Genomic DNA, 14,937 nt, shown 5'->3' on the forward strand with positions numbered 1-14,937 from the left:
GTGTATGAACATGAAAATGTAAAAAAAAAGTGTAATATTTAAGATAAAACATAGCTACTTACTTGTGTCTGCATTGAATCTGAGTTTTATTCAAGTGAGAGCAGCAGGAATGCAATAACGCACACTGCCCATTTGAAAAAGTGTCACAGATTCAGAAAGACTGCAACCTCAACTCTAACCTAATTAAATCCAATTTAATAATCATTTTATAAAACAATTAAATAAGTTTGCCTTTATTAAGCAGAGAGTAAATGTTTAATCCAGCCGATGCTATGTTACATGCTGGAATATGAACAGTTAGTAAGCAATAATGTAGACTTGTTATTTTTCAAATATAACAGATCAAAATCCATGATTATTATATGAAATCAATATTCTTTCTGTCAGAAAATGTACGTTAACAGATTGGATACTTACAGCTTGAGAATATAAGTGGGCACGAATGTTCATCCATAGGAAAGTTGTGCAGTTGCAGTTGACATTCAGCGTTGATGGTGAGTCTAGAAAGAGATTATGTATCACTCTACTAATTTAGTAATAAATAATGCAGAGCTTTCTTGCAATCCATTTATATAAAGTAAACAAAAAAAAAATCTTCTGGAATGTGCATTAATATCATAGTGTCATATAATAGTATACATCATGTTCAGCACTTTGAGAAATTAGATTTATACTATTGCACATATGATTCAGGAATAATAAAATTATATTCAGATTTTTATTACGTTGAATAAGTTGGTCATATGTCTTAACAACAGACCATACTTTTGCTGTCCAGTGAGAATTTCACTGGCTTAAAAATAGGACTTGTTTACTACTTTATTTAATAGGATAGAAACATAATAAAATAAGGTTTCTATTTCTGTACAAAATACTACACTGCTAATTGGCCTCTATGGTAATCATCCAACAACACTAACAAGTCCCAATGTGGTTGGGATTTGTCATAGCCAAAATATTGAATGCAAATTTATTACCGTATATAATACAAATTTAATTTCAGGAATGTTGTATAGACAACTCAAGAAAACGAACAACATGACTGTATACTTGTATAATGACTAATTTAATAACAAATTATCAAAATACCTACTATAACCTTAGGATGAACTATTGTAACTTCTGTACATAAGTAATAAATAAACACTAAATTAATCCCTTAACGTCCGCCGATATGCATTAAACTGGCGGCCACAAGGAGTACTTATTCCCTCATCGCGGTTTTAAAATGGGAATAAGGCTCTAGTGCCCCCCCAGAGTAGGAAAATCTCCATGGTCTCGGCTAACGGGTGTACAGTGGGTACGGGAACTATTCAGACCCCTTTTAAATTTTTCACTCTTTGTTTCATTGCAGCCTTTTTGGTAAATACAAAAAAGTTCATTTTTTTCAGATTAATGTACACTCTGCACCCCATCTTGCCTGAAAAAAACAAAGGTAGAAATTTTTGCAATTTTATTAAATATGAAAAACTGAAATATCCCATGGTCATAAGTATTCAGACCCTTTGCTCACACAGTCATATTAAAGTCACATGTTGTTCATTTCCTTGTGATCCTCCTTGAGATGGTACTACTTCTTCATTGGAGTTCAGTTGTGCTTAATTAACCCCTTCCTGACATCCGACGTACTATCCCGTCCACGGTACCCGGGCCCGTATGACCGTGGACGGGATAGTACGTCTACCGCGATCAGCGGCGCCCACGTGGTGAGCGCCGCTGATCGCGGCCGGGTGTCAGCTGATTATCACAGCTGACACCCGGCACTATGTGTCAGGGGCGGTCACGGACCGCCCCCGACACGTTAACCCCTTGCACACCACGATCAAACATGATCGCGGTGTACCGGGAGTTAAAGGGAAGCATCGGCAGGGAGGGGGCTCCCTCCATGCTTCCCTGAGCCCCCCACGGCAGCGCAATGTGCAGCGCTGCTGCGGGGGGCTCCTATCCTCCAGGCCCCCGAATCAAAGATGGCGACGGGGGCCTTCGGGGACCTGAGGAAGCTGGCTTCCTCAGTGCCTGCAAAGCGCAGGCAAGAGGAAGTCTGCTTCAATGCCTGTGACAGATTGCTGATCTGTCACAGTGATCTGTGATGTGACAGATCAGCGATCTGTCACAGGACAGTGATGTCCCACCTGGGACTATGTAATAAAGTAAAAAAAAAATTAAAAAAAAATGTAAAAATAAATTAAAAAAAATCGCCAAATAAATTAGTAAAAAAAAAAAAAAATATTCCCCAATAAATTCATTTTTTGAAAATAATAAAAAAAAACCAATAAAAGTACACATATTAGGTATCGCCGCGTCCGTAATGACCCGCCCTATAAAACTGTCCCATTAGTTAACCCTTTTAGCGAACCCCTTAAAAAATAAAAATAAAAAACGAAGCAAAAAATAATGATTTATTATCATACCGCCAAACAAAAAGTGTAATAACGCGCGATCAAAAAGACGCATATAAATATCCATGGTACCGCTGAAAACGTCATCTTGTCCCGCAAAAAACGAGCCACCACACAGCATCATCAGCGAAAAAATAAAAAAGTTATAGCTCACAGAATAAAGCGATGCAAAAATAATTATTTTTTATATAAAATAGTTTTCATTGCATAAAACCGACAAAAACATAAAAAAACGACCTAAATGAGGTATCGCTGTAACCGTACTGACCCGAAGAATAAAACCGCCTTATCAATTTTACTGCACGCGGAACGGTGTAAACACACCCCCCCAAAAGAAATTCATGAAACGCTGGTTTTTGTTCATTCTGCGTCCCAAAAATAGGAATAAAAAGCGATCAAAAAATGTCACGTGCCCGAAAATGGTATCAATAAAAACGTCAGCTCGTCCCGCAAAAAATAAGACCTCACATGACTCAGTGGGTCAAAATACGTAAAAATTATAGCTCTCAAAATGTGGTGATGCAAAAACTATTTTTACAATAAAAAGCGTCTTTTAGCGTGTGACAGCCGCCAAAAATAAAAACCGCCATAAATAGTAAATCAACCCCCCGTTATCACCCCCTTAGTTAGGGAAAAATAATAAAACTAAAAAAAAGTATTTATCTCCATTTTCCCGTTAGGGTAAGGCTGTGTGCACACGCTGCGGATTAGGTGCGGATTCATCCGCGCGGATTTTGTAAAATCCGCAGGTGAAACCGTAGGTCAAAAGACCTGCGGTTTTACCTGCAGATTGCTCTGCGGTTTTGTCCTGCGGTTTTTCATCTCCTCAATAGAGGAGATGGCAAACCGCAGGAGAATCCGCAGAGAGAATTGACATGTCAATTCTTTCTGCGGATTGAAAACCGCAGATAATCCGCGCGGAAAATTCCGCACCGTCTGCACTGCGGTTTTTGATTCCCATAGGGAATCATGGTACTGGGGTCCGCAGCAGCCAAAACCGCTGCGGAACCGCAGCAAAATCCGCAGCGTGTGCACACAGCCTTAGGGTTAGGGCTAGGGTTAGGGTTAGGGCTAGGGTTAGGGCTAGGGTTAGGGTTAGGGCTAGGGTTAGGGCTAGGGTTAGGGCTAGGGTTAGGGCTAGGGCTAGGGTTAGGGCTCAGATTAGGGTTAGGGGTGTGTTGGGGTTAGGGTTGGAGTTATAATTGGGGGTTTCCACTGTTTGGGCACATCAGGGGCTCTCCAAATGCAACATGGCGTCTGATCTCAATTCCAGCCAATTCTGAGTTGAAAAAGTCAAATGGTGCTCCTTCCCTTCCAAGCTCTGCCATGCGCCCAAACAGTGTTTTACCCCCACATGTAGGGTATCAGCCTACTCAGGACAAATTGCAAAACAATTTTTGGGGTCCAATTTCTCCTGTTACCCTTAGGAAAATAAAAAATTGGGGGCAAAAATATCATTTTTGTGGAAAAAAATTATTTTTTTATTTTCACGTCCGAGTGTTATAAACTTCTGTGAAGCACTTGGGGGTTCAAAGTGCTCACCACACATCTAGATAAGTTCCGTGGGGGGTCTAGTGTCCAAAATGGGGTCACTTGTGGGGAGTTTCAATAGTTTAGGTACATCAGGGGCTCTCCAAACGCACATGACACCCGCAGACCATTCCATCAAAGTCTGCATTCCAAAACGTCACTGCTTCCCTTCCGAGCCCCGACGTGTGTCCATACAGTAGTTTTCTCCCACATATGGGGTGTCAGTGTACTCAGGCCAAATTGGACAACAACTTTTGGGGTCCAATTTCTCCTGTTACCCTTGGGAAAATGAAAAAATTGCGGACTAATTGATCATGTTTCTGGAAAAAATACGATTTTTTTATTTTCATGCCCTGGCATTATAAACTTCTGTGAAGACCTTGGGGGTTCAAAGTGCTCACCTCACATCTAGATAAGTTCCTTAGTGGGTCTAGTTTTCAAAATGGGGTCATTTGTGGGGGGTTTCCACTGTTTAGGTACATTAGGGGCTCTCAAAGGCAACATGACACCCGCAGACCATTCCATCAAAGTCTGCATACCAAAACGTCACTACTTCCCTTCCGAGCCCCGACGTGTGCCCATACAGTAGTTTTCACCCACATATGGGGTATCAGCATACTCAGGAGTAATTGGACAACAACTTTTGGGGTTCAATTTCTCCTGGTACCCTTGGGAAAATAAAAAAATGGTGACTAAAAGATCATGTTTGTGGAAAAAATACGAATTTTTTATTTTCACGCCCGAGCCTTATAAACTTCTGTGAAGCACTGGGGGGGTCAAAGTGCTCACCACACATCTAGATAAGTTCCTTAGGGGGTCTAGTTTCCAAAATGGTGTCATTTGTGGGGGGTTTCCACTGTTTTGGTACATCAGGAGTTTTCCAAACGCGACATGGTGTCCGATCTCAATTCCAGCCAAAAACATCAAATGGCGCTGCTTCCCTTCCGAGCTCTGCCATGCGCCCAAATAGTGGTTTACCCCCACATGTGGGGTATCAGCGTAATCAGAACAAATTGCACAATAACTTTTACGGTCCTGTTACCCTTGGAAAAATAAGAATTGAGGGTGAAAAGATCATTTTTGTGGAAAAAATATGATTTTTTAACTGTATGGCTTTATGTTATAAACTTCTGTGAAGCCCATGGGGGTTCAAAGTTCTCACCACACATCTAGATAAGTTCCTTAGGGGGTCTAGTTTCCAAAATGGTGTCATTTGTGGGGGATTTCCACTGTTTTGGTACATCAGGGGTTTTCCAAATGCGACATGGTGTCCGATCTCAATTCCAGCCAAAAACGTCAAATGGCGCTGCTTCCCTTCCGAACTCTGCCATGCGCCCAAATAGTGGTTTACCCCCACATGTGGGGTATCAGCGTACTCAGGACAAATTGCACAATAACTTTTAGTGTCCTGTTACCCTTGGAAAAATAAGAATTGAGGGTGAAAAGATCATTTTTGTGGAAAAAATATGATTTTTTAATTGTATGGCTGTATGTTATAAACTTCTGTGAAGCCCATGGGGGTTCAAAGTTCTCACCACACATCTAGATAAGTTCCTTAGGGGGTCTAGTTTCCAAAATGGTGTCATTTGTGGGGGGTTTCCACTGTTTTGGTACATCAGGGGTTTTCCAAACGCGACATGGTGTCCGATCTCAATTCCAGCCAAAAACGTCAAATGGCATTGCTTCCCTTCCGAGCTCTGCCATGCGCCCAAATAGTGGTTTACCCCCACATGTGGGGTATCAGCGTACTCAGGACAAATTGCACAATAACTTTTAGGGTCCTGTTACCCTTGGAAAAACAAGAATTGAGGGTGAAAAGATCATTTTTGTGGAAAAAATATGATTTTTTAATTGTATGGCTGTATGTTATAAACTTCTGTGAAGCCCATGGGGGTACAAAGTTCTCACCACACATCTAGATAAGTTCCTTAGGGGGTCTAGTTTCCAAAATGGTGTCATTTGTGGGGGGTTTCCACTGTTTTGGTACATCAGGGGTTTTCCAAACGCGACATGGTGTCCGATCTCAATTCCAGCCAAAAACGTCAAATGGCATTGCTTCCCTTCCGAGCTCTGCCATGCGCCCAAATAGTGGTTTACCCCCACATGTGGGGTATCAGCGTACTCAGGACAAATTGCACAATAACTTTTAGGGTCCTGTTACCCTTGGGAAAATAAAAATTGGGGTGAAAAGATCATTTTTGTGGAAAAAATATGATTTTTTAATTGTACCGCTGTACGTTATAAACTTCTGTAAAGCCCTTGTGGGTTCAAAGTTCTCACCACATATCTAGATAAGTTCCTTGGGGGGTCTAGTTTCCAAAATGGGGTCACTTGTAGGGGGTTTCCACTGTTTAGGTACATCAGGGACTCTCCAAACGTGACATGGCGTCCGATCTGAATTCCAGCCAATTTTGCATTGAAAAAGTCAAACGGCGCTCCTTCCATTCTGAGCTCTGCCATGTGCCGAAACAGTCGTTCCCCCCCACAAATCAGGTATCAGCGTACTCAGGACAAATTGCACAATAACTTTTGCAGTCTAATTTCTCCTGTTACCCTTGGTAAAATAAAAAAAATTGAACCTGAAGTATTTTTTTTGTGAAAAAAAGTTAGATGTTCATTTCTTTTTAAATATTCAAAAAAATTCCTGTGACGCACCTAATGGGTTAATGAACTTCTTGAATGTGGTTTTGAGCACCTTAAGGGGTGCAGTTTTTAGAATGGTGTCACTTTTGGGTATTTTCTATCATATAGACCCCTCAAAGTGGCTTCAAATGTGATGTGGTCCTAAAAATAAAATGGTGTTGTAAAAATGAGAAATCGCTGGTCAATTTTAACCCTTATAACTTCCTAACAAAAAAAAATTTTGGTTCCAAAATTGTGCTGATGTAAAGTAAACATGTGGGAAATGTTACTTATCAAGTTTTTTGTGTGCCGTATCTCTGTGATTTAAGGGCATAAAAATTCAAAGTTGGAAAATTGCGAAATTTTCAAAATTTTTGCCAAATTTCCATTTTTTTCACAAATAAACGCAAGTTATTTGAATGAAATTTTACCACTAACATGAAGTACAATATGTCACGAGAAAACAATGTCAGAATCACTGGGATCAATGGAAGTGTTCCAGAGTTATGACCTCATAAAGGTACAGTGGTCAGAATTGTAAAAATTGGCCTGGTCATGAACGTGCAAACCACCCTTGGGGGTGAAGGGGTTAAACTGATAGGACTTGATTTGTAAAGGTACAAACCTGTCTATATAAGACCTCACAGCTCAGAGTGCATGTCAGACCAAATGAGAATCATGAGGTCAAAGGAACTGACAAAGGAGCTCAGAGACAGAATTGAGGCAAGGCACAGATCTGGACAAGGTTACAAAAGAATGTCTGCAGTACTTAAGGTTCCTAAGAGCACAATGGCCTCCACAATTCTTAAATGGAATAAGTTTGTGACCACCAGAACTCTTCCTAGACCTAGTCGTCCAGCCAAACTGAGCAATTGTGGGAGAAGAGCCTTGGTGAGAGAGGTAAAGAAGAACCCCAAGATCACTGTGGCTGAGTGCTACAGATGCAGTAGGGAGAGGGGAGAAAGTTCCACAAAATCAGCTATCACTGCAGTCCTCCACCAGTCAGGCCTTTAAGGTACAGTGGCCTGACGGAAGCCTCTCCTCAGTGTCAGACATATGAAAGACCGCATAGAGTTTGCTAAAAAATACATGACGGACTCCCAGACTATGATAAATAAGATTCTCTGGTCTGATGAGATGAAGATACAACATTTTGACGATAATTGTAAGCCGTGTGTGTGAAGAAAACCAGCCACTGCTCATCACCTGCCCAATGCAATCTCAACAGTGAAATGTGGTGGTGGCAGCATGATGCTATGGGGTTGTTTTTTAGCTGCAGGGGCCAAAATGACTGGATGCAAATGAAAGAAACATGAATGCGGCAAAGTACAGAGATATCCTGGATGAAAGCCTCTTCCAGAGTGCTGTGGACCTCAGACTTGGCCGAAGGTTCACCTTCCAACAAGACAGTGACCCTAAGCACAGAGCTAAAATAACAAAGGAGTGGCTTCAGAACAGCTCTGTGACCATTCTTGACTGGCCCAGCCAGACCCCTAGTCTAAACCCAATTGAACATCTCTAGAGAGACCTGAAAATGGCTGTCCACCAATGTTCACCATCCAACCTGATGGAACTGGAGAGGATTTGCAATGAAGAATGGCAGAATATCCCCAAATCCAGGCTTGAAAAACTTGTTGCATCATTCCCAAGAAGACTCATGACTGTACTAGCTCAAATGAGTGCTTCTACTCAATGCTAATCAATGAGTTTGAATACTTATGACCATGTGATATTTCAGTTTTTCTTTTTTAATAAATTTGCAAAAATTTCTAAATTTCTGTATTTTTCAGTCAAGATGGGCTGCAGTGTACATTAATGATAAAAAAATGAACTTTTTTGAATTTACCAAATGGCTGTAATGAAACAAAGACTGAAAAGTTTAAAGGGATCTGAATATTTTGTGTACCCACTGTAGCTGAGATCCCGAAGAACATGATCATGGTCGGATTTTCCAGTGCTCGATAACATGATTGTCGTTATTCAGTGAACAACGGCGATCACAAAAAAGTGTGCCCACTGTTTCAATGATTTCTCTCTCTTCTGACATAATATACATGTCAAAGGAGAGAGAAATGATGACACCTGAGATCCCACCAGTAACTACACCATCCCCGGGCCCTCCTGATCTCTCCACCCAGCCTAGCATCAAACTCCTGAAAAAAATAAGGTGTGCATACATGCACATTGCGCCCTCCGAGATCTGCCGGCTGGTACCCAGCAAAACTAGAACATTTTTCCTATTGGTTTCTTTTGATAACTGTGATAAATCATATCACATTGACCAAGTAAATCAATAGTAAATCACGTCCCTCTTTATCATCTCCTTAGTTAGATAAAAAAATCTAAAATACTTACGTTGGGGTTAGGGTTAAGGTTGGGTTTACGTTTAGAGTTAGGGCTCAGGTTAGGGTTGAAGTTAGGGTTGGTGTTATGGTTGGGTAAAGGTTGGGGTTAGGGCTGGGCTAGTGTTGGGGTTAGGGTTGGGGTTAGAACTGAGTTTTTCAAAAGTAAAAAATGATGATATGACGGCTAGTGTTGAACTTAAGTACTCGCTACTCGAGTTTGCATCGGGTGCTCAAGTATGCACATAGTATCACGGGACCCTGCATTTTTTTTGGGTGTCAGCCATGAAACATGCGGGGCAGGGACTCATGTATGGCACTCGAGCACACGTGATATTCGGTGCATACCTGAACACCCGATGCAAACTCAAGACTTGCGCTAAAAACTAATGACAATGTATTCAATATGACAACATTATCAAATTATATGTCGCTCTTGTGAAATTAAAATGCTCACTAAACTCCTGGAGAAAATTTTTGAGGGGTGTGGTTTCCAAAATGGGATCACTTGTGCGGGGTTTCCACTGTTTAAGCATATCAGGGGCTCGTAAAAGCAACATGGCATCTGCTATTATTCCAGCAAATTTTACATTCAAAAGTGAAATGGCACTAAATCCAGTCTGAGCCCTGTAGTGTGCCCAAACAGTAGATTTCTCCAACAAATAAGGTATTGGTGTATTCAGAAGAAATGTTCTACTGTTACCATTGTGAAAATGAAAAAAAATGAGTATAAAGTAAAATTTTTGTGAAAAAATTAAATGTTAATTTATTCCTTCCACATTTCTTCAGTTCCTCTGAAGCACCTAAAGGGTTAAAAAACTTCTTGAATGTGGTTTTGAACACCATGAGTGCTGAAGTTTTTAGAATGGTGTCACTTTGGGGTATTTTCCATTATATAGACCCCCTCAAAGTCACTTCAAATGTGATGTGGTTCCTAAAAAAATGGTTTTTGTAATTTTTGTAGGAAAAATGAGAAATTGCTGGTTAACTTTTAACGCTAAATAAAAAATCATGTTTCAAAAATTGTGCTGATGTAAAGTAGACATGTGATAAATTTTATTTATTAACTATTTTGTGTGACATAACTCTCTAATTTAAGGGCATAAGAATTAAAAATTTGAAAATTGTGAAAATTTTCAAAATTGTTACCAAATTTCCTTTTGTTTCACAAATAAATTGGTTATTAAGGTCAAAATTGGCTTGGTCATTAAGGGGTTATACAATCCATGAAACATTGGCTATTCTCATTCTACTAACAACTCTAATAGATTTAAGCCAGTTCCTGACACCTGATGCTGTATACCCATGGTCGGTTTTAAGTTAGTTTTTGACACTGCATATTTTCACTGCATCAAAAATGCAGCAACTTACAGTTCCAGCAAAGTGAATGGAATTTACAAAAATGTCATAAACACTTTGCATTTTTTTCACTCAGCATAAAATGACCTACGGTGAAGCGTATCAAAAATGTGTGTAATCCGAACATGACTGTATCAATTAAATTTCGTCAAAGCCATATAGCAGGAATTATTAAAATCAAAGCAACTGTATTTAAAGCACGACATATCAACAAGAAAGGAAAACTGCAGTGTCAAACACAAGATAAAAACACATGTAAGAAAACAGTACACAAAAACGTGTGTTAGAAAATGCTAGTAAGCCCAATTTATAAAATAAATGGTGCAGAAATTCTGCAACACCAAAAACTCACCCAAAGCTCATTATGGGAAAGTAGTCTAAGATATCTCACCTAATGTAGATATTAGGAATGAGCAGCTCATGAGCAGATCATGCAAACTTTAAATTGCTTGTTTGTGCTGATTTTTCCAGAAAATTCAGTAAGCAGATAAGTTATTTTCTGTGAATTTTAATGTCCCTTGTACTAAATTTATCACTCACATGTCCGTCCTCTCTGTTCCTCACTGTCACCCTTATGGTCCTCATCACATCTTCTTATCAATGACACAAGCACTGAATCCCTGGCTACGATAAGGCTTGGGTCAGTTCTGTGCAAAATGGTATAAGATCATGACATCATTTTGTCATGACGTGTACCGTAACATTGTGAGCACATGCACAGAAATGCCCATAAAACCTTAAGGTATAAGCCTAGTTTTAGGAGGCCCAGGAACGCCTGACGGTTGTGATAATAATATGCACAGAGGACCAGATTGGGAAGAGTGGATTGGCTGGTGATGTGATCGGTATGGTAATTACAACTATTAAATATTAATATTTTTTATTTTTTAACTTTTTGATGATCCATATAACCAAGTTTTGGCAAATGCAAATTTTTAAAATAATTGAGTATTTAATTCCACTTAATTATATTATGTCATATCTAGTAAATTTCTCACAATATTTGTAATTAAAACTAAAGGCAGTAATTCTTGATTACAGCACTGACTAGCTTATTAGCTACCAAGCAACAGAAACAAGATATTGTGCTATTTGGGTAAGTCAAGGATAAAAAATACAGAAAGCTCATATGCCCCAAGTGAAGAACCTCTGCTCAAGCCACCTTGGACTTTGTATAAAATTTAATCTAAAAAACTCAATATGTCTGCAACGGAAATTAGAAATTAAAAAATAAAAGCAAGATTTTATACAGCTCTACAGATACTATTCTATGATGTGGAAATTTCAACTTGCTAAAACTGGTGAAAGGGTCTCTTTAATTATATTATTTTTTTCTTGCAGAATTCAGCTTTTTTGAATTAAAGGGGATGTTTTTTAATGTGCTGAAATCTGCAAACATTTTGGTGTAGGAATCCAGTTTAATGCAAGCCAATCAAGAAATAGCATGACATTAGACAAAAGTGTCTAAAGATGTGTCAAATTATCATCAAGCATGAGCTACTGGGATACGTTAGCCATATCTAGTGAAATTCCATTCTAAAGTTAGAGCAGTAGTAATTAATCCAACCCAATATATTTTGAATTGCTTTATGCTCTGTCATCTGTCTTTATGATTGAACATTACTTTTCACAGTTTATATATATATATATATATATATACACACACACACAGTATATATATATATATATATATATATTTAACAGTGCATTGAAAGCAATAGGCTTCCTGTTCAAGTCTACAGTGATATGTACTGGCTTCCTAGATACTTAAAAGTTCAAAAAGTAAACTTTGCCCTTTGCATTTATCTGTAGCCATACAATTTCAAAAAGGTTTAGTGATCCTCATATAATTTATTTTTCTCTTATGAACTACATTTTATGATATAAATTTATATTTTGGTTAGCAAAATGTTAAAATGACCCATCACAAAAAAATTAGAACTAGAAAATGTGTATTTGTGTATGAATGTGTGTAGATCTGTTGTGTCTATGTATCTACAGTGGCATGTAAAACTTTGGCATTCCTGGTCAAAATGAATGTTTTTGTGAACAGATAAGCAAGTACAACCTTAAGTGATCCATCAAAGGGCTGAAGTTCAAGATGACATATTACCTTTGTATTTTAGGCAATATACTGTATATATATTAAGATTAAAAAACCTAAGTAACGAAAATGGCCTGGAAAAAAGTCATGGTAGCCTCAACTTAATGTTTTACTGCAAAAAAATGATTTCTATAACTCTCAATCAGACATCTGCACCTGTACACGGGTATTTTGGACCACTCCTTGTGAACAAACTGCTAAAGCTATCTCTGATTTGAAGACTGTCTTCTCCAGACTGCAATTTTCAACTCCTTCCCCAGATGTTCAATAAAATTTAGAATAGGGCTCATTGAAGGCCACTTGAAAATAGTCCAATGCTTTACTCTTAGCCATTCTTTAATGCTTTTAACTATGTGTTTTGGTCAGTATCCAGTTGGCAGAGTCATAACTCTAAATGAGCGGACTCGTGGAAGTTTGGGTTCTTCAGATTTGACCGAACTTTAGTCCAAAGTTCAGTTCTGTTACTCGAACCCCATATCAATGGAGACCCAAACTTTGGAGCTGGAAAATCTCTCTGTCTCATCCCCAAACTGTAAATTGGAATTCCAGAAGTCTGTGTTTAGAATTCAGCTTCAAACACTAGCTGTCCGGTACAAAACCTGAACTTTACAGTTTGGGTTTGCTCATCTCTACTCATAACCTGTGACTCAAACCAAGTTTTTTGAAACTGGGCAGCACATTTGGCTCCATAATGAATTGACAGTCTTGAGATTTCATTGTACCCATCACAGATTCAAGACTCCCTGTGCTAGATTCAGTAAATTCACCACAAAACATAATCATGCCTATTCCATCATTCACAGTAGGCAACTTCACCTTTTACCAACATCGTTCCTGTCCCACAGTGCCATCTTGTGCCTGTAACTTCTGCTGGCCGGAAGTCAGAAGTTATGTCACAAGAGCTCAATGCAACTCTATGAGAGCCAGAGCAAGGCTCTAATAGAGATGCATTGAAAAGCGACCTCCAGTGTGCTCCATCAAACACTAGAGCTGCCGGAAGGACACTTTTCACCAGAGACCGACGAGAGCGATGAAAAGGATGAAGGTGGTGACAATGAGACAGGGGAAGGGGAATTACATTTAAAGTGCCACTGCAGCGCTGTAATAAAAAAAACCTGGAGTAGTGCTTTAAGCAGAGCAGCATGCCAATTTTATAAAAACGGCTCTTGCAACATCTTTGCTTCTTTATAGAACTAAACAATAAATAAATCCACTATTCATTTATCAACATCAGTGAATGCCTTTAAGTCTTCCTTAGCTGAAATTAATTTGTAACACAACTGATTTAAACTAATATTATGCCATAAGACAAAACATAGAAAGGTGTAAAATGCCAAAGAAAACAATATCTTTACTTTATAAATATGGACGTAAAGCACGTGAACCAAAAAGTAAATGACAAGATATTTAAATAAAGACATTATGTAGACAACCAGCTAACAGTATAATAAGTGTCAAGAAAAACATACCTTAATGTATACAAAATTTTACCATCATTCCATATTCGTAGAAGTTGATTTGGCGTTGTAATCCAATGAGCTTCTGCAGTTTTTGAGTTACGAAAAATAGTGTCTGGGATCCAAATTAATCCAACCATATTGCTGTTTAGTGTTAAAATCTTCATGGTACTATTGAACCTGAGACGATTGTCAGTCCATGTTTGAGCAAAAAATATGTCTATTTGGTATTCCTAGAAATGAAAAAAGTGGGTTAAATTAATACTTTACATAAGGGCTTTAATTATTATTACTTGTTTCAATGAAAAGGTAAGACTTATTTCACAGTGTTTCTGCTCAAACTGTCAGTTATTTATGCTCAGGAGGTATGTGTGTGACATTATGCACAGCCTGGATGGATGCCAAGACATCAATCCACCATAGTGACCCACCACAAAGAAACGCACGCTGCATAGTGTATATTTATTTCCAGTATCTTTCTGCATAAGGCCTCACTTCACATTCAGTATTGGGTTAGTATTTCACATCAGTACGTGTAAGCCAAAATCAAGAGTGGAACAATGAGAGGAAAAGTATAAGAGAAACACATCACCACTTCTGTATTTATCATCCACTCCTGGTTTTGGCTTACAATACTGGTGTAAAAAGTTCACCAAATACTCAACATGTGCACGTGGCCTTATACAAACAGTATGCAGGCCAGAGAGAGGTCAGAAACGCACATTTTAGGCCGGGATCACACATGCGAGGAATACAACTGAGTCTTGCATGTTAATTCCCGGCACTGCCACCAGCACTCAGGAGCGAAGCGTGCAGCTGCATAGCAATACATGAAGCCACACGCTCCGCTCCTGAGTGCCGGCGACAGTGCCGAGTATTAATATGCGATACTCGGCCGTATAGGCTAGGTGTACAGATGCAACGTGAACCAAGCCAACAAGATATTATTTTTAAATTATCTGTATGTATCAGGTGATTTTATTGCAGGACATATTAATAATTGGCTCTAGGACTATATAACTTTTTAAATTATTCAACTTTTAATTCCAAAAATTGCAATATTTTGGTTATTCCAATGATTATTCTCAATACTCTGTACATTATCAAACACTTTAGCATTATAA

At 38.8% G+C, this 14,937-nt stretch overlaps 1 protein-coding gene across 6 annotated transcripts in view; it reads right to left on the bottom strand.

Moving 5' to 3' along the window:
- Window positions 1-14,937, bottom strand: part of GABRG3 (gamma-aminobutyric acid type A receptor subunit gamma3) — a 1,013,315-nt gene that overhangs the window by 464,299 nt on the left and 534,079 nt on the right. For all 6 annotated transcript variants that reach the window (XM_073541484.1, XM_073541483.1, XM_073541482.1 and 3 more), the window contains 2 exons: window positions 13,826-14,046; window positions 418-500 (listed from right to left, as the gene is read on the bottom strand). In XM_073541484.1, coding sequence (XP_073397585.1) covers window positions 418-500; window positions 13,826-14,046 — 304 coding nt within the window. The remainder of the gene's footprint in view (window positions 1-417; window positions 501-13,825; window positions 14,047-14,937) is intronic.

Source organism: Dendrobates tinctorius, unplaced genomic scaffold, assembly GCF_039654945.1.
Source record: "Dendrobates tinctorius isolate UK_male_01 unplaced genomic scaffold, ASM3965494v1 ptg000121l, whole genome shotgun sequence".
Lineage (NCBI taxonomy): Eukaryota > Metazoa > Chordata > Amphibia > Anura > Dendrobatidae > Dendrobates > Dendrobates tinctorius.